General features: G+C 43.8%; 2 protein-coding genes and 1 long non-coding RNA gene across 3 annotated transcripts; all 3 read left to right on the top strand.

The window, feature by feature from the left end:
• The first annotated feature begins 1,439 nt into the window (after positions 1-1,439).
• Positions 1,440-12,103, top strand: LOC115178482 (zinc finger protein 239-like). The gene is made up of 3 exons (XM_029739693.1): positions 1,440-1,521; positions 9,388-9,725; positions 10,122-12,103. Exon 3 carries the CDS (start codon positions 10,226-10,228, stop codon positions 11,228-11,230), a length of 1,005 nt encoding a protein of 334 aa, XP_029595553.1. The 5' UTR covers positions 1,440-1,521; positions 9,388-9,725; positions 10,122-10,225; the 3' UTR covers positions 11,231-12,103.
• Positions 12,104-18,253: 6,150 nt separating this feature from the next.
• On the top strand, positions 18,254-20,312 carry LOC115178499 (uncharacterized). The gene is made up of 2 exons (XR_003872640.1): positions 18,254-18,356; positions 20,136-20,312. It is a non-coding gene; the product is annotated as an uncharacterized LOC115178499 (long non-coding RNA).
• A 322-nt stretch (positions 20,313-20,634) lies between these two features.
• Positions 20,635-24,844, top strand: LOC115178496 (zinc finger protein 239). The gene is made up of 2 exons (XM_029739709.1): positions 20,635-20,721; positions 23,084-24,844. Exon 2 carries the CDS (start codon positions 23,188-23,190, stop codon positions 24,220-24,222), a length of 1,035 nt encoding a protein of 344 aa, XP_029595569.1. The 5' UTR covers positions 20,635-20,721; positions 23,084-23,187; the 3' UTR covers positions 24,223-24,844.
• The last annotated feature ends 1,145 nt before the right edge of the window (positions 24,845-25,989 follow it).

Here is a 25,989-nt window from a genome sequence, read left to right on the forward strand (position 1 = left end):
GTGACCTCCCCCTTCCAAACACACCAGCTATCAAATACCTTCAATCATAAGTACAGGGCAGACCTCCCTAGCCCAGCTGATTTGATTGCAGCTGGACACATGCTGTCCAGCTGCAGGGGAACCAGCCTCCTCCTCCTGTCTGTCTTAATGGCTGCTACATTTGGATTCATCTGGGGGAATGTTTCCCCCAAAAAACCTGGAAGAAGCTGCTCTCCTCCTGACCACAGGGCACCTTGCTCTGCCTCATAGGATAGTCTAAAGATCATGGACTGTTTCCCTGTGTATATTGGGATACTTTTAATTAGATGAAATAATGGCTTCCATATCTCGGTACCTTTTTAATCAGTAAAATAGCCGTCAATAAGTCTGTTTTTAATCACAAGATAGATTCACACCTAGCTTACTTACAAAGCAAGCACTATGTCCACTGCACTGTATGTGCGTCCTCGTGTACTGTAAGGATGTAGGGCCAACGTACCGGTCCTGTTCAGCAGCTGGATAGTATGGTTAGCGATCAGTCAAAACCTCATATTTATCAGCCTGCTTCTCCCTGTTTGCTGCCTTTGGACTCCAGCATTAGTGCGTCTTCTGAATGATTTGAAATCTGACCGGTGTAAAAACGTTATAAAAGTTACAATAATGACACTCCGCATAATCAACGGCGCCCATCCTCGCGCAGCCCACGGTAACTGCTGCTGTCGTTAGCTAGCTAGTTAGTCCAGTCACGCTTCATGTTTAAGCGATATTTGAAGAAAAAGTCAACTAAATCATTCACAACATGTAGCTATAAACACAACATAACAGCAATAGGGGGTGTCCATGGGGCTGGGGATGAGAAATGTCCGGTGAGAGAGAGGCAGGTTGAGGTTACCAGGGTTAGAGTAGTGCAGAAGTTGTCATATGCTGAGGCAGTGAAGGAAGTAGAGGAAGATGGGTCAAGGGGGAGGGATCCTGAGAGGGGTGTGAGTAATAGATCTGTACCAGTCCAGAGGGATAGGCCGAGGAGTGATATATGTTTCAGTAAGATTGGATTTTTAGCATTTATAGCAATGGTTATAAACTGTACTGCAGGGATGGAACGTAAGTCACAGAAAATAGAGGTTGTGGTGGCAGCTGCAGAGGTATTTGGGTGTGTGAGACTTGACATCAGAAGTTACAGGGTGTGTTAAGTGGTGGTGTCCCATCCTTTCAGGTTGTTGACCTGAGGTAGGACCCCTTACGGAAACAAATGCAGTATAACTGCAGTATTCTGCAAATACTGCGTCCAAAATATATATATATTTTTTTTACTGCAGTAACTTTGAATTGCAACTGCTGTTATAGTGGCGTATAACTGCAGTTCAACTTGAGTGTAGGGTACTTTGGCGATTATTATAATTTAAGCGAAGTATAAGGGAGTTTTACTCCAGTCGAGTAGGTGGCAGTAATGCAACATTTATTGGATACCGAACGCCGTTAAACCTCATCGAAGAAGAGTGGCTAGCAAGTATCGGTAGCAACTTCTCAAAGTCAAATTCCAAGGTAAGATTAAGCTTTATTTGGAAGTTAAATCAGGGGTGAAAGTAAGGCGGAACGGTCCCGTACGGCGTCCCGGTAAAATATATAGTAGGGGTACGAGGCGCGCGTGGACAACAGTAGATGCAGCAATTCAGGCTACATGTGTAGGCCTTGTGACAATCGCAGAATTGCAATACACCACACGTAGTTTTGAATCTCTTTCCAGTCATTAAATTGGGGTTTGGATGCTGAAATTATTGTGACTGAACGAATGTCCGCGGGTAGCCTATAGGAGCGCCTTTGTTAAGTGATTTGTTTGACAATCAGATAACCTCATAACTGCTTGTGTTTATGCCACATTAAAAAGGCATAGGCGGCGTGTCAATAAGGCTAGGGGAAGCTAAGCTTCCCTAAAGGAAATGGGAAATTATATCCTAACTAGCTTACTGTCTATACAGAAGTAATTCAAAATAGGCTACTACACTAGAAAGCATAATATGGCCACAGAGGATAATTAGCTTCGTAATTGTTATTTTTTTTAAACCTGTGGATTGTTTTAAATCGGTCTACAGTCGGAAGGGCACGCGATTTGGGCAGCGCACAGCTTCAAATACCAACATAGATCATTGTTAACTTGTTATGGATAGGGGGCAGTATTTTCACGTTCGGATAAAAAACGTACCCGATTTAATCTGATTATTACTCCTGCCCAGAAACTAGAATATGCATATAATTATTAGCTTTGGATAGAAAACACTCCAAAGTTTCTAAAACTGTTTGAATGGTGTCTGTGCGTATAACAGAACTCATTTGGCAGGCCAAAACCTGAGAAGATTCTAAACAGGAAGTGCCCTCTCTGACCATTTCTTGGCCTTCTACACTCTCTTTATTGAAAACTGAGGATCTCTGCTGTAACGTGACACTTCCTACGGCTCCCATAGGCTCTCAGAAGGCGGCAGAATGTTGAATGATGACTTTGCAGGCCATGGCTGAAAAACAGTAGCGCATTTGGATAGTGGTTGATCAGAGAACAATGAGACTGGGGGCGTGTGCACGAGAAGACTCCATGTTTTTATTTTCAGTCTTTGAACGAAAACCAGGACTCCCGGTCGGAATATTATCGCTTTTTTACGAGAAAAATCGCATAGAAATTGATTTAAAACAGCGTTTGACATGCTTCGAAGTACGGTAATGGAATATTTTGAAATTTTTTGTCACCCTTCGTCACCCTTCGCATAGTGTCTTGAACGCACAACAAAACGGCGCTATTTGGATATAACTATGGATTATTTGGAACCAAACCAACATTTGTTATTGAAGTAGAAGTCCTGGGAGTGCATTCTGACGAAGAACAGCAAAGGTAATCCAATTTTTCTTATAGTAAATCTGAGTTTGGTGAGGGCCAAACTTGGTGGGTGTCAAAATAGCTAGCCTGTGATGGCGAGCTATCTACTCAGAATATTGCAAAATGTGCTTTCACCGAAAAGCTATTTTAAAATCGGACATAGCGATTGCATAAAGGAGTTCTGTATCTATAATTCTTAAAATAATTGTTATGTTTTTTGTGAACGTTTATCGTGAGTAATTTAGTAAATTCACCGGAAGTGTTCGGTGGGTATGCTAGTTCTGAACGTCACATGCTAAATGTAAAAAGCTGTTTTTTGATATAAATATGAACTTGATTGAACAAAACATGCATGTATTGTATAACATAATGTCCTAGGAGTGTCATCTGATGAAGATCAAAGGTTAGTGCTGCATTTAGCTGTGGTTTTGTTTTTTGTGACATTATATGCTAGCTTGAAAAATGGGTGTCTGATTATTTCTGGCTGGGTACTCTGCTGACATAATCTAATGTTTTGCTTTCTCTGTAAAGCCTTTTTGAAATCGGACGGTGTGGTTAGATAAAGGAGTCTTGTCTTTAAAATGGTGTAAAATAGTCATATGTTTGAAAAATAGAAGTTTTCGGATTTTCGAGGACTTCGTATTTCGCGCCACGCCCATCATTGGATATTGGAGCAGGTGTTCCGCTAGCGGAACGTCTAGATGTAAGATTAAGTTGAGACTGCTTTTCACTGACAGAGACCCAGCCGAGCATATCGCAATATTTAAAAATACAATCGCGGAGAAACAGTTTGAAAAGCAAATGGCTATTGCTGTAAAGGGAAGACAATGAAAAGACTCCAATCCGTCTTTTAGATATCAAAATTCTTATCTTAATTGAGCGAACAGTATCTTATTGGCACCAGCGGAGAACATCGGTCATATGACAAAAATGTACCATGGTACTTTGACTTATACCATGGTATATTCTGAATCATGGAAATGCACCATGGTTTTAGCCTTGAAGTATGATGGTACTGCCATACACCTAAATAATGCCAATGCATCATTTATACCATGTGGATCATGGAAATACCATGGTTTTAAACTACACTATACGTTAAACCATGGTATTGCACAATTATGATAAATGGTACCATTTGATCAGTTTTGGTACCATCTTTATTAATTGCGTGTTACCATAGTACAAAGACAGTATAATACATGAAATAAACCCCCTAAGGTCAAGAAGTTGGCTGGTATTATATTGATGAATTTATATACCTGCATGGGTAACTGTCTGATAGCCAGCGGCAGGCTACCATTGTTGGACCTACTTTGATGTTACAGACAAATAAAAAGGGACATAGTTGCCGTGAAAAAAAAGAGGTACTACTTAATGTATTAATAGAACCGTTGTTTTGCTGCTGTTTGGGTGTCCTGTGTTGCCAACCTGACATGTTTACAGTATTTATAGTCACGGGCCTGTTTTGGCTCACAGAGGGAGCCGCTCTCTCTCTCTACAGTGGCTCTCTCGCTAGCCTGTCCGAGTCCGTTGCCAAGCCAACTGTAAACCGAGGAGAAGCGCCAGATAAACGACATATTTTAAAAGTTATCATAACAGTGCGCACCAATACCACGGTATTTTCCTGTTATGGTACTGCACAAAAAAAAATACATGGTACCATGGTATTATTTTCATTGTACTACCATGTTACATTTGTGTAAGGGGAGTGTGCCACTTTTGTTTTTTGTTTTTTTACAAAAATGTCCTCCTCCAGGTTAGATGGATGTCATATTGTATTTGTCTCATTTCGTAGGCCGATTATATGGATCAGACAACATAGTTTTTATTGATCAGTTTGTCAATATCGGCAGACTAGTCTACCCTGTAATTGTTGTAGTATTTAATTTAAAAAAAATGTATGTACCCGCACTTGGGTGTCTTCTACCCGTAAGAATTCAATCTCCTTTCACCCATTAACAGCATTAAATCATTGACGATGATTTGAGTGTGTAGAATAGATTTGTAGTTGTAAACACATTCTCAGACATGTAACTGAGTTGTGAATAAAAAACACTTGTCGTTGTAATCGCGTTCGAAAACTTGTAAGTAATAATTGCATCTGTATGAAATGGACCTGCGCATGTCAATTTCGCTCGCTCAGACTTTTGGCAGTGCTTTAGCGCCATCCCGTGACAACAATGTTTGTAGATATGCAAACTGTGATTTGCAAGGACAGAGATGACAGGATCTCTGGTGGTTGGGACCTGTTGCTTCTAACCAATCAGATGAGGTTTTCATCTAAATCAAATTGTATTTGTCACATGCGCCGAATACAACAGGAACCTTTTGGACCCAGATGTGGGCTCTGGTAACGCTTGCCACGTGGTAGCAGAGGGCACAGTCTATGACTTGGGTGACAGGAGTCTGACAATTTTTGGGGCCTTCCTCTGACACCACCTAGTGTGTATATAGGTCCTGGATGGCAGGAAGCTTGGCCCCAGTGATGTATTTGGCCATACGCACTACCCTCTGTAGTGCCTTACGGTCAGATGCCGAGCAGTTGCCATACCAGGCGGTGATGCAACCCGTCAGGATGCTCTGGATGGTGCAGCTGTAGAACTTTGAGGATCTGGGGACCCATGCCAAATCTTTTCAGTCTCCTAACAGGAAAAGGTGTTGTCATGCCCTCTTCACGACTGTCTTGGTGTGTTTGGACCATGATAGTTTGTTGGTGATGTGGACACCAAAGACCTCGATGCTCTCGACCCGCTCCACTACAGCCCCGTCGATGTTAATGGGGGCCTGTTCGGCTCTCCTTTTCCTGTAGTCCCCGATCAGCTCCGTTGTCTTGCTCACATTGAGGGAGAGGTTGCTGTCCTGGCACCACACTGCCAGGTCTCTGACCTCGTCCCTATAGGCTGTCTCATTGGTGTCGGTGATCAGGCCTACCACTTGTGTTGTCAGCAAACTTAATGATGGTGTTGGAGTCGTGCTTGGCCACGCAGTCGTGGGTGAACGGAGTACAGGAGGGGACTAAGCACACACCCCTGAGGGGCACCGGTGTTGAGGATCAGCGTGGCAGACGTGTTGTTGCTTACCCTTACCACCTGGGGGCGGCCCGTCAGGCAGTCCAGGATCCAGTTGCAGAGGGAGGTGTTTAGTCCCAGGGTCCTTAGCTTCATGGGCACTATGGTGTTGAACGCTGAGCTGTAGTCAATGAACAGCATTCTCACATAGGTGTTCCTTTTGTCCAGGTAGGAAAGGGCAGCGTGGAGTGCAATTGAGATTGCGTCGTCTGTGGATCTGTTGGGGCGGTATGCGAATTGGAGTGTGTCTAGGGTTTCCGGGATGATGGTGTTGATGTAAGCCATGACCAGAATTTCAAAGCACATCATAGCTACCGACATGAGTGCTACGGGGTGGTAATCATTTAGCCAGGTTACCTTTGCATTCTTGGGCACAGGGACTATGGTGGTCTGCTTGAAACATGTTGGTATTACAGACTAGGACAGGGAGAGGTTGAAAATGTCAGTGAAGACACTTGCTAGTTGGTCCGCGCATGCTTTTAGTACACGCCCTGGTAATCCATCTGGCCCCCCGGCCTTGTGAATGTTAACCTGTTTAAAGGTCTTGCTCACATCGGCTATGGAGAGCGTGATCACACAGTCGTCCGGAACAGCTGGTGCTCTCATGCATGCGTCAGTGTTGCTTGCCTCGAAGTGAGCATAAAAGGCATTAAGCTTGTCTGGTAGGCTCGCGTCACTGGGCAGCTCGTGGCTGAGTTTCCCTTTGTAGTCAGTAATAGTTTGCAAGCCCTGCCACATCCCATGAGCATCGGAGCCAGTGTAGTACGATTCGATCTTAGTCCTGTATCGACGCTTTGCCTGTTTGATGGGTTGTCTGAGGGCATAGCGGGATTTCTTATAAGCACCCGGAATAGTGTCCGCTCCTTGAAAGCGGTAGCCCTAGCCTTTAGCTTGGTGCGGCTGTCGCCTGTAATCCATGGCTTCTGGTTGGGATATGTACATACGGTCACTGTGGGGACGACATCGTCAATGCAGTTAGTCACTGGCTTCATCAATGAGGTGGTATAATGCCATTGGATGAATTGCGGAACATATTCCAGTCTGTGCTAGCAAAACAGTCCTGTCGCGTTGCATCTGCCTCATCAGACCACATTGGTTATTGAGCAAGTCACTGGTACTTCCTGCTTTCAGTTTTTGCTTGTAAGCAGGAATCAGGAGGATGGAATTATGGTCAGATTTGCCAAATGGAGGGCGAGGGAGAGCTTTGTATGCATCTCTGTGTGGAGTAAATGTGGTCCAGAGTTGTTATTATTTAATTTTTTACCCCCTCTGGTTGCACATGTGACATCCTGGTAGAAATGAGGTACAATGGATTTTAGTTTGTCTGCATTAAAGTCCCCGACCACTAGGAGCACCACTTCTGGATGAGCATTTTCTTGTTTGAATATGTCCTTATACAGCTCGTTGAGTGAGGTTTTAGTGCCAGCATCGGTCTGTGGTAGTAAATAGACGGCTACGAATAATATAGATGAGAACTCTTTTGGTAGATAGTGTGGTCTACAACTTATCATGAGGTATTCTACCATAGGCGAGCAATACCTTGGACTTCTTTAACATTAAACATATAGCACCAGCAGTTATTGACAAATAGACACACACCCCCACCCCTCGTCTTACCAGACGTAGCTGCTCTGTCCTGCCGAAACACAAAGAAGCCAGCCAGCTCTATTTTATCCATGTCGACATTCAGCCACGACTCAGTAAAACACAAGATATTACAGTTAATGTCCCGTTGGTAGGATAGTCTCGATCGTAGATCATCGAGTTTGTTTTCCAGTGATTGCACTATTGGCCACGTTAGGCGCACCAATTGGTTTCACCTCGTTAGTCAGTATGTGTTACACCTGTGCTAGCTTGTCATCTCATTAGTCAGAAGGTGTTTCACCTGTGCTGGCCCAGGTGATATTTAAGAGTGGCTGGCCAAGTACTCCAGTTGCCTTGAGCGATGTGGAGGGTTAACACCTTTTAGTTTACTTGATTAAAATATATATATATTTTATTTTCCCTGTTTTCATTTTGCTCCACATCTTTCAGTTCTTTCAGGGTTTTACTTTGTTTACCTCTTCTTGGGCAGATTTAGTGGGTGTCTTTTTGGTCCCAGTTGTTGTTGCTAGTCAACTTTCAGTGGACACCCCCATGAGTGTCTTTCAGAAACCCTCCTGTTTCATTTTGGTTGTTGTCAGTGACTCTTTGTTAGTTTCCCCTCCTGTTTGAGTGTTAATTTTTGGTTTCTTGCTGGGAAACGTAACACTATCCATAAAAGAAAGACCTATATACTTACCCGCCATCACAGCTAACAGGTGGACATTGTGCAATCAGTCTTAGTGATAACCTGGTAACGCAAGTCGTGATTGACAGGTGGTTGCGCCAGACAACATGGCCCATGTGAGCTGTCACCAACCATTGTAGAGTATGCTGGTCTATGAAACTTCATCTGATTGGTTAAAAGAAACCTGTCCCACCTCCCAGAATTCCTTCTCTTGCTCTCCTTGCTTGCAAATCGCTGTTTGCACATCTACAAATCTTTTTGTCACGTTTGGGCGCTAAAGTATTGCCAAAAGTCTGAGCATGCGAAATTAACATGCGCAGGTTTACAGATGCAAACATTAAGTTACAAGTTTGCAAATGCAATTACAGATTATTCTTTCATGTTCACAACTCATCAGTTACACTTACAAATTGTGTTTACAACTACACATCTATTCTACACACTCAAATCATTATGTAGATTATTTAACTTCATAATTTAAATCATTCTATGTACTTATAACATTTTTTAGTAGTCTGATTATTTGTTGACGTACATCCAATCAACATGTCTCGACAAAAAGCTAGGCCACAGGTCTAACCAAGTTAGCTAGCTAGGTGCTAACTAGGTTACTACTAGGTTGTCATCTTCAACCTCTATGCTAACGCTAATTGTGAATGATCACATTATTTGTTATCAAGTCAACAATGTCAAATATGTGATGTGTGAATTGTTCATCTCTATCAGGAAACACTGCTCACTAGCTAACCTTAGTAAGTTAGCATGGCTAGCTAGCTAGGCCGCGTGTTAGCTAGCTAGCCAACCTTAGTTACCTAACTTCAATTTTAGTAATCATTTACTTAGCCATTTGTCCAGTGTGATTACAAAACAAATTCAATTTTGGTTCAGCTTTAAACTAACTTTGTGCTTGTAATCTAGCTAGATCACATCCCACCCTAGTGAGAAAAGTGATAGTAAAATTAATCAGTAAGCTGCAGTTAACCCAATAAAGCTAAAAAATTGTTAACATTAGCTAGCTATCGTTGCCATCGCCACATCAATGTTAGCTAGCTACATTTCTTAGCAGAATCCTAGAAGATGAAATATTTTGCATGCATGGTCTATCTATCCTTTTTATTAGCAAAGCTGTTCTAGTGAAACTCACCCTGTTTGTGAAACTCACCTTTCACTTCTTCTTTTTGTGCCTCTTTTGAATCCATCTGTAGCCTTCCATGTCTGAACCCAAGTCCACAGAGTCCCCAGGTTCTGGGTGTGGTGTTCCAGCCCAGAGAACCTCAAAGCAGAGTCCGGATATGGTCTCAGTGAAGCTGGAGGACTGCAGTCAACCACTGGAAGTCAATGTGATTGTTAAAGAGGAGGCGGAGGAGAGAGCAGTCAAAGAGGAAGAAGAGGAGGAGAAAGCCATCACAGAGGCGATGGAGGAAAGACCACTCAAAGAGGAGCTGAAGGAGAGCGGAGTCAAAGAGAAGGAGAGTCCAATCAAAGAAGAGAACAGATGTGTCTGCTCCAGATCTAGAGGAAGTAGATGGTATCACTGATCCAGGTAAGCAGGGGATTCCAAAACTATTATTGACAGCTCACTTCCCACAACTATTATTGGAAAAGTGAGCTCAGCTTCTAGACAGGGATTGTGGTAGCAGTATACCACTAACCCACTGTGCAACTTATTTACCGACCTGTGTCTGTATCTTTAAATATTGTGGTGTCAGGATCCTGTTATGGGTATGCTTGTCACTGGCAGAGACAGGATAGTTTGTCAGGATCAAAATAAATATTAAAGGAGCGAAGCTCAGGCAAAAGTTAGAGGAAAACCGTCAATGGATACATGTTGCCCTAAGAGATGTGCAAAGTTAGTCTTAGTTTTAAGGCAGCAAAATGTGTAGACTATGCAAGAGGTATGTAGACTTTAACTAGCTACTGTATGTTCATATTCCCACAGGAGAAATCTCCAACCCAGGTTCAGACAGTGAGCCCAGTTCCACAGCATCAGGAAACCATAAACAACACACACAGAGGAACTCAAGACAGAAACATCACCGCTGCATGGACTGCTTCACTAGTTTCTATGAGCCAGAGGAGTTGAGAAGACACACTTGTAGACCCCACCCCTGTTCAGATTGCAGAGGCAGTTTTATTTGCCCAACTCACCTCAAATCACACCAACAGACTCACAGAATAAAGAAGACTTACGCGTGTGATCAATGTGGGAAGAGCTTTCCGACACCAAGCAAACTAATGACGCACCAGAAAACTCACACAGGAGAGAAGCCTTACCACTGCTCTCAATGTGGGACGAGCGTCAGTAATTTAGCACATCTAAAGCGACACCAGAGGATAATACACCTGGGAGAGAAGCCTTACCACTGCTCTCAGTGTGATACACGCTTCAGTCAGGCAGGACACCTGAAGACACACCAGCGAACTCACACAGGAGAGAAGCCTTACCACTGCTTTCAGTGTGATACACGCTTCAGTCAGGCAGGACACTTGAAGACACACCAGCGAACTCACACAGGAGAGAAGCCTTACCACTGCTCTCAGTGTGGGAAGAGCTTTGGTCGGGCAGGATCTCTGAAGACACACCAGATTACTCACACAGAAGAGAAGCCTTATCACTGCTCTCAATGTGGGGATAACTTCACCAGTTTATATTTCCTAAAGAAACACCAGATAACTCACACAGGAGAGCAGCCTTACCACTGTTCTCAGTGTGGGAAGAGCTTCAGTCAGGCAGGAGACCTGAAGCAACACCAGCGAACTCACTCAGGAGAGAAGCCATACCACTGCTCTCAGTGTGGGAAGCGGTTTGGATGGGAACGAGCTCTAAAGACACACCAGCTAACTCACACAGAGGAGAAGCCTTACCACTGCTCTCAGTGTGGGAGGAGCTTCAGTCAGACAGCACACCTGAAGAAACACCAGCTAACTCACACAGAAGAGACCCTTTACAACTGCTCTCAATGTGGGAAGGGTTTCAGTCGACAAGCACACCTAACGAGACACCAGCGAACTCACACCGGAGAGAAGCCTTACCACTGCTCTGTGTGATACACGCTTCAGTCAGGCAGGACACCTGAAGACACACCAGCGAACTCACACAGGAGAGAAGCCTTACCACTGCTCTCAGTGTGGGAAGAGCTTTGGTCGGGCAGGATCTCTGAAGACACACCAGATTACTCACACAGAAGAGAAGCCTTATCACTGCTCTCAATGTGGGGATAACTTCACCAGTTTATATTTCCTAAAGAAACACCAGATAACTCACACAGGAGAGAAGCTTTACAACTGCTCTCAATGTGGGAAGGGTTTCAGTCGACCAGCAGACCTAAAGAGACACCAGCTAACACACAGCAGAGAGAAGCCTTACCACTGCTCTGTGTGGGAAGAGTTTCAGGCATTTAACAACTCTGAAGATGCACCAGATGTGAAGCTTTTTTTAAATGCCTAAAAGAACATCAGAAGATGTTGCCCCAAAACTGACCTTTTATAATGGTGTTGCCAAGTTCGGCATCTAACAATATTGATTGAGTTTATTTATTAATTTTTTTATATATATTTTTTTCCAACCTGATGTACATTGTCATATAAAAAATGTACCAACGCGTATGAAATATGACATGAGGGTCACATTTAAATTAAAGTGTCTATTTCTCCAGAAATGTATTCAGTTTCTATCTCCATAAATCAATTCTTTCTTCACCACACTTCTATTATCGAAAGTCAACCTCTCTCCTCTTGGGAACGTTTTATTTGCTTATTGATGTTATTTCACCAGTGTTGGGGAAACACATTAGTAGCACAGGGGGTTACAGTAATACTATTACATTACTCAGTAACAAGGTAACAACAAAGTTGAAATCTATATTTAAATAATAACTAGTTAGCAAAGTGTTACTTCGTAATATACACTGCTCAAAAAAATAAAGGGAACACTAAAATAACACATCCTAGATCTGAATGAATGAAATAATCTCATTAAATACTTTTTTCTTGACGTAGTTGAATGTGCTGACAACAAAATCACACAAAAATAATCAATGGAAATACAATTTATCAACCCATGGAGGTCTGGATTTGGAGTCACACTCAAAATTAAAGTGGAAAACCACACTACAGGCTGATCCAACTTTGCTGTAATGTCCTTAAAACAAGTCAAAATGAGGCTCAGTAGTGTGTGTGTGGCCTCCACGTGCCTGTATGACCTCCCTACAACGCCTGGGCATGCTCCTGATGAGGTGGCGGATGGTCTCCTGAGGGATCTCCTCCCAGACCTGGACTAAAGCATCCGCCAACTCCTGGACAGTCTGTGGTGCAACGTGGCATTGGTGGATGGAGCGAGACATGATGTCCCAGATGTGCTCAATTGGATTCAGGTCTGGGGAACGGGCGGCCAGTCCATAGCATCAATGCCTTCCTCTTGCAGGAACTGCTGACACACTCCAGCCACATGACGTCTAGCATTGTCTTGCATCAGGAGGAACCCAGGGCCAACCGCACCAGCATATGGTCTCACAAGGGGTCTGAGGATCTCATCTCGGTACCTAATGGCAGTCAGGCTACCTCTGGCAAGCACATGGAGGGCTGTGCGGCCCCCCAAAGAAATGCCACCCCACACCATGACTGACCCACCGCCAAACCGGTCATGCTGGAGGATGTTGCAGGCAGCAGAACGTTCTCCACGGCGTCTCCAGACTCTGTCACGTCTGTCACGTCTGTCAGTGTGAACCTGCTTTCATCTGTGAAGAGCACAGGGCGCCAGTGGCGAATTTGCCAATCTTGGTGTTCTCTGGCAAATGCCAAACGTCCTGCACGGTGTTGGGCTGTAAGCACAACCCCCACCTGTGGACGTCGGGCCCTCATACCACCCTCATGGAGTCTGTTTCTGACCGTTTGAGCAGACACATGCACATTTGTGGCCTGCTGGAGGTCATTTTGCAGGGCTCTGGCAGTGCTTCTCCTGCTCCTCCTTGCACAAAGGCGGAGGTAGCGGTCCTGCTGCTGGGTTGTTGCCCTCCTACGGCCTCCTCCACGTCTCCTGATGTACTGGCCTGTCTCCTGGTAGCGCCTCCATGCTCTGGACACTACGCTGACAGACACAGCAAACCTTGCCACAGCTCGCATTGATGTGCCATCCTGGATGAGCTGCACTACCTGAGCCACTTGTGTGGAGTGTAGACTCCATCTCATGCTACCACTAGAGTGAAAGCACCGCCAGCATTCAAAAGTGACCAAAACATCAGCCAGGAAGCATAGGAACTGAGAAGTGGTCTGTGGTCACCACCTGCAGAACCACTCCTTTATTGGGGGTGTCTTGCTAATTGCCTATAATTTCCACCTGTTGTCTATTCCATTTGCACAACAGCATGTGAAATTTATTGTCAATCAGTGTTGCTTCCTAAGTGGACAGTTTGATTTCACAGAAGTGTGATTGACTTGGAGTTACATTGTGTTTAAGTGTTCCCTTTTATTTTTTTGAGCAGTGTAGTTGCAGTGTCATGCTGTGTGGTGTGTCCATGATCTGAAGGGATTTCACCTGTCAGGAGAGGCAGAACCTGGTTTACAGTTAAATACATGAGAAGCCTTACTCACCTGACCGCTCACATTATATAAAAACATCAAGAAAGTTCAGGACAAACACACATTAACAACACCTGCTCTTTCCATGACAGACTGACCTGGTGAATCCAGGTGAAAGATATGATCCCTTATCGATGTCACTTGTTAAATCCACTTCAATCACTGTAGATGAAGGGAAGGTCAAAGATGGATTTTGAAGCCTTGAAACGTGTGTGTGTGTGTGCCATTCAGAGGGTGAATGGCCAAGACAAAAGATTTAAGACACCGGGTTGTGTCAAGAACTGCAACGCTGCTAGGTTTTTCACGCTCAACAGTTTCCTGTGTATCAAGAATGGTCCACCACCCAAAGGGCATTCAGCCAACTTGACATAACTGTGGGAAGCATTGGAGTCAACATGGGCCAGCAGTACTGTGGAACGCTTTCGACACCTTGTAGAATCCATGCCCCGACGAACTGAGGCTGTTCTGAGTCAATAACTCCATATTAGGAAGGTGTTCCTAATGTTTGGTATACTCAGTGTATACCTTCTATAAATGACAGCCTGCCCTGAAATTATATACATTAACTTTACTATGTACACACACAGGTTCACTCCAGCCCCAGATCCTTCTACCCCCCCAGGCTACCCTTCTCTCCCAGACCCCCCTCCACCGCCAGTCCTCCACCCCCAGCCATGGAGCTCCAAGGACCTCTGGGGTCTTCTTCCCATGGTGGTCACATCAATCTCTCCTTTATCAAATCCAGTGTCCCAAGGTCTCATAAATATGGAAAGGGTCAACACACATCAGCAGACTATCACAGACTCCCAGCTAGTGTTGTACAATTCAACTAACTTTCCCCAGGTTTGCTGGAAATCCTGGTTAGAAAATCCTGGAATCGTGGGGCAATAAGAAGAACATCCGGAATCCTCCAACCAGGATTTCTGGAAAACCTGGGACTTTTTTTTTTATTTAAAATTATTTTTAAACCCTACTCCAAGTGTGTGTGTGTGTGTGTGTGTGTGTATGTGTATATAATTTACATAAGTTGAAACACTGTATGCAGCTTTGTGTACACTGCATTTTCTGTCATTATGGATTTGATTATTCACTGTCATTAAGTTGTGTTGACCTATACTAACAGGATGTAAAACTGAAGGTAAATAAAAAAGTAATTTACATTACTGCTTTGTTTTTTTTATGTTTCTTAGTACAGGGTTCAGGCATCATTCAGGATACTGGTTTGTATAAAATTTCACCACCTAACCTACTTGAAGAGATCTCAGTGAAGTTGAATGCAGTGGGTGTAGTAGCTTCATTGAACCAGAAGGTGGTGACCTGTAATTTAAACAGTTTGAGTAAAGAAGTTGCTTTCCTGCCATGACTGGCCTCACACTCCAGTACTGTAGGTGGCACTGCATGCACCTTTCCGCCAATACATATTAAAAAAGAAGTTGCTTTCTTCCAATAGCGGAACCTTGATCAAGGTGCTTCACGTATTATCTGAGCTGACCGTTGTTTCCAAACAAAAATGTATGAAGATATAAGATCATATTCTTAAAATGGCAATCAGCAGTAGAAAACATAACAAAGCGTTTCTGTAAATTGCTGCGTGTAACCCCTCTCAAATTCCTAGACAGCTATGGATGCAGGACTGAACATGCATCCATGATAGTTTTGAAGCTATGTAGTGTTGTTTTACATTTACTTTATTTATCAACACTGGAGTAAAACAAGCTTTGTTTAATATTTTGGGTTCTGATGGGGTAAGAGTTTATCTAAGCTTGTGAGGAATTTACAAGTTATATTCTTCAAGAATCAATGGGTACATGAATGTAGGCAGCAAAATAATGATTTAGTGCAGTTGCGCAATGTATGCATCTATCGCAGCCTTGACTGTCTTGAGTACGTAGATGGGTATTCTCACGATGACAGTGAAGTGAAGGCGTAAGAATGGCAAAAAGATCAGACCTTTGTCTCCCATTTACCACCTTTGTCTCAAGTACATACTTACATCTCCTGAATACAAACCAAGTAAACGTATGTGTAGCTCTTCATGCTCTCTTGAGAACTTTGAGGATCTTGAAATGGCGTTAGTTGGCTATGCTGATTGTTCTGATGTTGAGCCAGACCAGGACGAAGTGTGCCAACCAGCAGCGACAGGAGTAGTGGAGATTTTTGGAAAGAGTGGATTTCTGCTTTTTGGCCGACCCCCTTAATGTGTAGGGCTGGGTAAAGGACAAACTGGGAATGGTTACATCTGTGAACGTTTCGAGAATTGTTGAGATTTTTTTGCGTGCATCCTCCGCTCAGAGGAAGCGGACGCTTCATTTCACGTGTCGTGATTTGCTCTACGGAGTAGGGCGCCACACAGAGGTGATCAGTGGGGTAGTGTAGAGGTGGATCAAATTAAACATATTCCTGGTGTTTGTTAAACCCGCCGTTTGGTAAGACACAGACCCGGTGGCAATGGCGAGACTGAGAATACCCTGTATGTCTTGCTGAGCTTTGACACAGAGTTTCTACCTGATAAGGTCAGGTTAGGTTATATTTTCTATTCTGTGAGGGCCTTTGTTCCGAACCCGCTACGGTGTTTGAGGTGTCAAGGATTTGGACGTGTTGCAACCAGTGTGTAGAAGGGAGATCCCACGCTGTGAGAAATGTGCAGGGGGGCATAGTCAGAGGGAGTGTATAGTTGGGATAGAGAAAGCACTGTGTCAACTGTGGGGGTGGCCATGCAGCTGGGGATCCGAAGTGCCGTATGAGAGAGAGATACCGGTTGAGATTGACAGAGTTTGAGTGGGGCAAAAACAGTTTTGTATGCTGAGGCAGTGAGGAAAGTAGAGGATGATGGGCAAAGAGTGAAGGATCATGACAAAATACTAGTAGTAGGCCACTACTGAGTGACCCAAACAGTTTGTGTTTAGTACGGTTGGTTTGTTGATGTTCATTGCTATGGTAATTAACTGTACTGCACGGATGGAAAGGAAGTCACAGAAGATAAAAGTAGTAGCAGCAGAAAAGTTATTTGGAGTGAAAGATTTTTTCGGCCAAAGAGTTTTACCCGACACGTTGCAGGGGGTGTTGAAAGAAAGAGTACCGTCCTCCCAGGAGTAGTAAGATAAGGTGTTTCATGACTTTTGGTTTTAGTGTTTAGGGTTAGTCGGTGATGCAAATAGTATTTCCCGTTTCCCTTTTTGTTTTGATAAATGCAAAACTAAGCCAAAAAAGCGACTAGTCTGCCGGAAATTCTAGTCTGCCGGAATAACATCACAGACCTCGTTCTGGTTGAGTGGAGAAGAGGTTGGGGACTGTTGAGTCATTGAAAGTAACTCGAAGTGGACTGTTGGTGATTTCTTGCATTTCTTCCATCCAGAGGGATCAGGCACTCCAAACCACGTTTCTAGGGACAAGAGCTGTGAATTTCTTTGCTCTCCGGAGCAGGGCGCCATTGAAAAGAGTGATATCTGGGGTGGCATTAAGTGTTGAGGAGGAGCAATTGAAATAGAAGATTCCCAGTGTATGCCATGCCTGCCCTTTGGTGCGACGCAGACCCGGTGGACAGAATGGTGAAACAGAAGATACTGTCTGTCCTGTTGAGTTTTGATGCCGTTTTTACCCGACAAAGTCAAGTTAGGAGGTGTCAGTTATCCCGTGAGAGCTTTTGTCCCGAATCCATTACGGTGTTTTAGGTGTCAAGCTTATGGTCATGTAGCTGAAGTGTGTAGAAGGGAGATTCCTAGATGTGAGAAGTGTGCTGGAGAGCATGAGACAAAGGAGCGTGTAGTATCGGTGGGAAAAAGTTGTATGCGCGTTAACTGCAAGGGGTACCCATGGTGGTGGAGTTCAGAGGTGTACGGTGAGAAAAAGACAGTTTGAGGTTGCCAGGAAAATAGATGTTTTGGTGCCAGCTGCAGACAAGTACTTGGGTGTATGAGATTTTACTGCAGGAAAGTTACAAGGTGTTTTGAATGATAGTGTCCCGTCCTCCCAGGCTGCTGTCCTGGTGTAGGATCAGATATGGTCAAAGTAGTAGGATAGTGGTGAAGTTTTAATGGGTGTAGGGTTAGTTGGTAGGGCAAATTACTTATAAAATGTGTTATTAATTCATAATAGAGAACAGTAGGTTGATACACAGCCAACTCAGTAGGTGGCGGCATGCACCTATAACGTATGTTTGCGGACCGCCGTAATACCATAGAAGAAGATTTCGTCAAAGATTTTGTTATAACTAACTCAAGATTGACCACAGCCTGTCCTTTAAAGTGGGAACAAATTCGTGTTTTTTTTTTACTTTGGCAAAGGGTAAAATCTACAAAAATGTGTCTTAACAGATGCTAGTTTTGGGAACAAAAAACTGTATTGAGATCAAATGTTGCAATGATGTGAAAGTTTGCATGATGTAGTACAAAATCTATCTTCTCCCACTGCCGGCCACTGGGCATCCTCTCATCACCATATTTGGTAGTGAGAAGAAACGCCAACCGGAGGCTTCACACTTCTATATCCGGTGAAATATCGTCGTTCTGGGAAAGGAGGTAGTTCGGAGTTACGCTAGCTAGCTAGTTAGTTGTTGTTAGTATCGTCGGTAGTCAACATTTCAAAGTCCCGTTCCAAAGTAAGATCAAACTTTAAAACATTCTTTAACGATTCTATGTACATAACAGCTAGTCTTCAGGACATTAGAGACGGTCTAGCCATGTTATCTAGCTAACGTTAGCTATGGTAGGTTGAAGTTGCCTAGGGTAGCTAGCTAGCTATCATTGTTAGCAAGCACGTTTGTTTAGCTAGCTATCTTCAAGACGCTGTGTTGTGACTGATCACATTATTCGTCATCAAGACAATGTCAAATATGTGATTTGTGAATCGTTCATTTCAACCAGGCAGCCTGCTCACTAGATAGTAAGTGGGCAGGGCCGGCGCCAGAACGGATCAGTTGGACAGGCATTTGATTGACTATTGTAGCTGTCGGTGAGGGACAGATGAGGGAGGACCATTGGCGATTTTAGCATGTACATCTTGGTGAAAAAAAACTACAACACATGTGGCATGCGAGCAAAGCCACTCCTCTACACAACACTAAACAATACATCCATTGCATTATAACGGTGACAAACGGTGCCCACAAACTGTTAGGACCTACATAAAGCTGTCCCAACATCTTACCACTGCTACTCTTGGCTATCAGCGGAACCTTGTCTGGCAGCGAAACAGTTCATTCAGCCTCATTTACTGCCTTTAAAAAAAACAACATAGCTGATATGGCTGACTTGCTTAAACAGATGACGTTTCTACTGACTATTGAGATGTACAAACTATGGCATAAGGGGACGACATGCAGATAAGAGGCAGTCCGTAGTTTAAATTAAGACAATGACTGAGCTAGGACGGAAGCAACATTAGTCAATAACTATTTGTTTAGCACTATTGAAATGTACAGCGACAGAATTCAGAACATGGGCTGTTCTTACAGTGTACTCCCTGTACACCAAGTTAGAACCGTAGGATAAATAAAGGGGGCTAATAAGCAGACAATGAAAGGTCTTACAATATTCGATGATTACATTTCTCTAAAACAGGTTATAGGCTACAGTCAGAACAGTAGGCAAAATTAAGAGGTATAAATAGACCAAATTATTAGGGTGAGGCACATGTGCTACTAACAGCTTACTACACAACATACACTTAGTATTACTTTCTTAGCTACAGTATACATATCTCCCTGGCATATTACATCATTTATGCAGCAGTGTGTGTTGGTAATGTCATGACTGTAAACATGATCTTTAACAATGTAACATTTGATAAACCACACCAGCCACTGCAGTCTTGATAAGGCGCCAAAATGAAATCAACCATTTGGTATCATTTTGATTATGGAAGATTGAAAAAGTGTGGTTCAAGTTGTTTTCTTGGAAACGATTTGAAGCCGTCGTCTCTATCTGAGCATGACAGCATCCAACTCAGTTTCCCTCCCAGAAAACACACGAAACCGTATAGTGTTGTGTATTTGCAAATTCATGAGGAAACTGAAGAGAGGATGGCTTTACCGAGTTTTGGATCACTTGACCGCAGTGTTTATTAGCTAGCTAGCTAACCGTAGCTGCCTTACTTCAGTTTTAGTAATCATTTACTTAATCATTCAGCCAGCGTGATATCAAATGTCATTTTGGTTCGCCTTTGCTTTAAACTAGCAAACTTCTTGCTTGTAATTGTATCTAGCTAGATATCATCCCACCCTATTGAGAAAGGTGACGGTAAAATGTATCTATCACTTTATTAGCAGAATCCTAGCAGATGGAATATGTTTTATACATGGTGTATCACTTTATTAGCAAAGCTGTTCTAGTGAAACTCACCTTTCATTTTTTTGTGCCTCTTTTGAATCCATCTGTAGCCTTCCATGTCTGAACCCAAGTCTCAGGGGTCTGGCTGTGGTGTTCCAGTCCAGAGAACCTCAAAGCAGGGTCCAGAGATGGTCTCAGTGAAGCTGGAGGATTGCAGTCAAACACTGGAACTCAATGTGATAGTCAAAGAGGAGCCAGAAGTTCTAGAGGAAGAGATGACAGTCAAAGAGGAGGAGGACAGAGCAGTCAAAGAGGAGGACGACAGAGCAGTCAAAGAGGAGGAGGAGAGCGCAGTCAAAGAGGAGGAGGAGAGCGCAGTCAAAGAGGAGGTGGAGGCGGAGGAGAGAGCAGTCAAAGAGGAGGTGGAGGAGGAGGAGAGAGCAGTCAAAGAGGAGGTGGAGGAGGAGAGAGCAGTCAAAGAGGAGGCGGAGGAGAGAGCAATCAAAGAAGAAGAGGAGGTGGAGGAGGAGAGAGCAGTCAAAGAGGAGGAGGAGGCGGAGGAGGAGAGAGCAGTCAAAGAGGAGGAGGAGGCGGAGGAGGAGAGAGCAGTCAAAGAGGAGGAGGCAGAGAACAGAGATGTGTCTGCTCCAGATCTAGAGGAAGAGGAGGAAGAAGTAGATAGTATCACTGACCCAGGTAAGTTCAGGTGTGGAGTACGGAGAGAGGTTGGTGCCTCGGCGGCCTCAGGGGATTCTAAAATTATTATTGCTATTATTTACAGCTCACTTCCCACAGATATTGTTAAAGTTATCCCAGCTTTTAGACAGAGATGATATACTATTGTTAAAGTTAGCCCAGCTTTTAGACATAGATGATATACTATTGTTAACCTCTCTTGGGGAGGTGGGACGCTAGCGTTCGGTTCACACTATTCAACAGCCAGTGAAAAATCAGAGCGCCAAATTCATAACCACAAAATGTCATAATTCAAAGTTCTCAAACATAAGACTATTTTACACCATTTTAAAGATGCACGTCTCCTTAATGTAACCACATTGTCCGATTTCAAAAAGGCTTTACGGCGAAAGCATAAAGTTGGATTATGTTAAGACAGTTCCAACACAAGAAAAACCACACAGCCATTTTCCTAGCAAAGACAGGCGTCACAAAAACCAGAAAAACAGCTAAAATTATGCACTAACCTTTGACGATCTTCATCAGATGACACTCTTAGGACATCATGTTACACAATACATGAATTTTTTGTTCGATCAAGTTCATATTTATATTCAAAAACAGCATTTTACATTGCCGCGTGATGTTCAGAAAATATTTTGCCTCCAATACTGCCGGTGAATCAGCACAACAATTTACAAAAATACTCATCATAAATGTTGATAAAATATTAAACTGTTCTTCAAAGAATTATAGATAAACATCTCCTTTATGCAACCGCTGTGACAGATTTCAAAAAAGCTTCACGGGGAAAGCACACTTTGCAATAATCTGAGTACTGCGCTCAGAAAAAGACATCAAGCAATACAGATACCCGCCATTTTGGAGTCATCTAAAATCATAAATAGCATTAGAAATATTCACTTACCTTTGATGATCTTCATCAGAAGGCACTTCCAGGAATTCCAGGTCCACAATAAATGTTGTTTTGTTTGATAAAGTCCATAATTTATGTCCAAATATCTCCTTGTTGTTTGCGCGTTCAGTAAGCTACTCCAAATGTAGGAAGCGCGGCCAAAATGTCACGACGAAAAGTTTAAAAAGTTATATTTACGTTCGTTGAAACATGTCAAACGTTGTATAGCATCAATCTTTAGGGCCTTTTTAACATAACACTTCAATAATATTCCAACCGGACGATTCCAATGTCTTGAAAAACGTTTTGGAACACAGCTACCTCCTCACGTGCCAATGAACTCATGTCCTTCCCTGAGTCACCAACACCCGGCCTTCTTGTTCGCTCTCTGTTCACTGCAAAAGCCTGAAACAAGGTTCTAAAGACTGTTGACATCTAGTGGAAGCCTTAGGAAGTGCAAAATGAACCCAAAGTCACTGTGTGTTAGATAGGCAAAGACTTGAATAGACTACCAGCATCAGATTTCCCACTTCCCGGTAGGATTTTTCTCAGGTTTTTGCCTGCCATATGAGTTCTGTTATACTCACAGACATCATTCAAACAGTTTTAGAAACTTCAGTGTTTTCTATCCAAATCTACTAATAATATGCATATGCTAGTTCCTGGGCCTGAGTAGTAGGCTGTTTAATTTGGGTACGTTTTTCATCCGGCCGTGAAAATACTGCCCCCTACCCAAGAGAGGTTATTAAAGTTAGTCCAGCTTTTAGACAGAGATGACATACTATTGTTAAAGTTAGCCCAGCTTTTAGACAGAGATGACATACTATTGTTAAAGTTAGCCCAGCTTTTAGACAGAGATGACATACTATTGTTAAAGTTAGCCCAGCTTTTAGACAGAGATGACATACTATTGTTAAAGTTAGCCCAGCTTTCAGACAGAGATGACATACTATTGTTAAAGTTAGCCCAGCTTTCAGACAGAGATGATATACTCTGTTTAGCAGTATACCACTAACCCACAGTTTATCAACCTGTGTCTCTGACTGTTTGGCAACTCTTTCCTCAAGTCGGAGTGTATATCTGTGGATGGTAGATGGTTCTAATTAGAAAGTCGTTGTTTTCATTGCTCGTGCGGTGCCCAGTAAATTATGAAATCTGCTCTTAATCAACTGTTAATTAATGAAACAATGAATAAAGAGCTGTAAGCTTGGGCTAGTGCCATCACCTGCTGTTGTGCCCTTGACTAAGACTCTTAACCCCCACAGCAACTGGTCCACGTGCCCCCATAGTACGCCAGCCCTCTGCTCCAACCTGTATGCTTATGTTGGTTTTAAACAGGAAGTCACAATTCCATTTGACCTTGTTTTCTAATTGGACAAATAAAGTGATCTTAATAGTTTTTAAACAAGTCTAAAGCCAATGCTTCTGTTCCTGATTCTAACCCCATATCTGTTCTTATTCCCACAGGAGAGAGCTCCAACCCAGGTTCAGACAGTGAGCCCAGTTCCACAGCATCAGGAAACCATAAACAACACAGACAGAGGAACATAAGACAGAAACATCATCACTGCATGGACTGCTTCACTAGTTTCTATGAGCCAGAGGAGTTGAGAAGGCACACTTGTAGGCCCCACCCCTGCTCAGATTGCAGAGGCAGTTTTGTGTGTCCAACTCACCTCATACCACACAAAAAGACCCTCAAAAGGAAGAAAACGTACCCGTGTGGTCAATGTGGGAAGAGATTTCAGACACCAAGCAGCTTGAAGACGCACCAGCTTACTCACACAGGAAAGAAGTTGTACCACTGCTCCCAATGTAGGAAGACTTTCAGCTGTTCGTTCAATTTGAAGAGGCATCAGAGAATACATACAGGAGAGAAGCCTTTCCACTGCTTCCAATGTGGGAAGAGCTTCCGTATGGAAGGACAGCTAAACGAACACAAGAGAATACACACAGGAGAGAAGCCGTACCACTGCTTTCAGTGTGGGAAGAGCTTTGGTCGGGCAGGAGCTCTAAAGGCACACCAGCTAATTCACACAGGAGAGAAGCCGTACCACTGCTCTCAGTGTGGTAAGCGCTTCAGTCAGGCAGGACACCTGAAGACACACCATCGAACTCACTCGGGAGAGAAGCCGTACCACTGCTCTGTTTGTGGGATGAGTTTTCCTCTTTTACAGACCTTAAATAGACACCAGCTTACTCACACAAGAAAGATGCCTTATCACTGCTCCCAGTGTGAGAAGAGCTTCAGTCAAACAGGAAGCCTGAGGGCACACCAGTTAACTCACACAGTAGAAAAGCCTTACCACTGCCTTCAATGTGGAAAGAGTTTCAGTCATTCATCAAATGTGACAGCCCACCAGTTAACTCACACAGGAGAGAAAAATTACCACTGCACTCAGTGTGGGAAGAGCTTCAGTCTGGCAAGATACCTGAAGAAACATTGTCAAACTCACACAGGAGAGAAGCCTTACCACTGCCCTCAATGTGGGAAGAGTTTCCGTCAGTCATCACATCTGAGGGCACACAAGTTAACTCACACAGGAGCGAAGCCCTGTACCACTTCTCTCAGTGTGGGAAGACCTTCAGGCAGACAGCAGACTTAAAGAGACACCAGCGTTTATAGCCCGATCTACAGGCTCCCGATCAGACTCTACAGGCTGTGGGGGCTGCCGCGGTAGGTTTCTCCACTCTACAGGCTGTGTGGCTGCCGCGGTAGCTTTCTCCACTCTACAGGCTGTGGGGGCTGCCGTGGTAGCTTTTTCCACTCTACAGGCTGTGGGGGCTGCCGTGGTAGCTTTTTCCACTCTACAGGCTGTGGGGGCTGCCGTGGTAGCTTTTTCCACTCTACAGGCTGTGGGGGCTGCCGTGGTAGCTTTCTCCACTCTACAGGCTGTGGGGGCTGCCGCGGTAGCTTTCTCCACTCTACAGGCTGTGGGGGCTGCCACGGTAGCTTTCTCCACTCTACAGGCTGTGGGGGCTGCCGCGGTAGCTTTCTCCACTCTACAGGCTGTGGGGACTGCCGCGGCAGCTTTCTCCACTCTACAGGCTCTTACAACATCACAATAATTTAATATGTTGAATGTATTGGGCCTCAAGTCAGCCGTCATCGCTGAGTGTGAGCAGTGCTCAGAGCACTTATGAGGCACGTCCCACCGTCAGCCAATCAGCTCTCAGAACTATAAAGGTTCTCTACCACACAAGTTCATAACAATGGCACCAAAAAAAGGAAACAAGGCAGGATGTCCTCTGTTCCTATGGTAACTCGGTAGCTAGCTCATGCTCTTCAAGGACTTTGTGACTGTGTTATCTAATGGGAAGCCGTTATGTTGTGTTCTAACTGGACTCCGGTAGTTGGGCTCTAGCATACTGACCATAACTGTGCTTGTTGGCTAGGCTAATAGCTAATGTTATTTGGCTAATAGCTAATGTTATTTGGCTAATAGCTAAAGTTATTTGGCTAAATAGCTAACGTTAGCTGGCTGACTCGCTTACTGGCTAGGATAACTGCATATAGCTAACATTTTCTGATAATTGGTTAGATGGAAGGGCTGTGCGGTATACCGTATTTTACTATATACTGATATTGATGCACGGACCTGTTTGGGTTTTTACTTTACCTTCTATGTCGGCCGTCATTGTAAATAAGAATTTGTTTTTAATGGACTTGCCTAGTTAAAAAATAAAATAAAAATTAACAAATGTTAAAATATAACGGTATTTTAACGTTTGGTTTGTTAAATGTGATATGCCGTGTGCAACATCCATTTTGATCATTTACTCTGCTACTTGAGTCATCTCTCTCTCTCTGCTCTCCCTCTCTCTCTGCTCTCCCTCTCTCTCTCTGCTCTCCCTCTCTCTCTCTCTGCTCTCCCTCTCTCTCTCTCTGCTCTCCCTCTCTCTCTCTCTGCTCTCCCTCTCTCTCTCTCTGCTCTCCCTCTCTCTCTCTCTGCTCTCCCTCTCTCTCTCTGCTCTCCCTCTCTCTCTCTGCTCTCCCTCTCTCTCTCTGCTCTCCCTCTCTCTCTGCTCTCCCTCTCTCTCTATGCCGCTTTCCACACAGACCTTGCCCCGCCCCCTGTCACTCAAGGAGCCCATATGTTGTTTCTGGACCTCCAGACACGTGTGTTCAGTCTGCATGGTCAATGCAGCACATGCAACAATATCAATACACTAGCCTTCTAGAATTTACCCTTCTGTTTCTTACATCTTCAAACAGCTAGTTTGTCTTTTCTTAGCGAGTTGTTCTGTATCGTGTTAGCCGCTAGCTAGATAATAGATGTACTGAGTCAGAGCAAACGTAGCTAGTTAATACAGCCTGATACCAGTGATGGTGGAGGCCTAAATCAGCATGTTGTTTGTGAAACAGTATCTTC

Source organism: Salmo trutta, chromosome 38, assembly GCF_901001165.1.
Source record: "Salmo trutta chromosome 38, fSalTru1.1, whole genome shotgun sequence".
NCBI lineage: Eukaryota > Metazoa > Chordata > Actinopteri > Salmoniformes > Salmonidae > Salmo > Salmo trutta.

Bases quoted from the DNA above. Each gene is read 5' to 3' on its own strand.
- LOC115178482 (XM_029739693.1), top strand. From the start codon at position 10,226: ATGGACTGCTTCACTAGTTTCTATGAGCCAGAGGAGTTGAGAAGACAC.
- LOC115178496 (XM_029739709.1), top strand. From the start codon at position 23,188: ATGGACTGCTTCACTAGTTTCTATGAGCCAGAGGAGTTGAGAAGGCAC.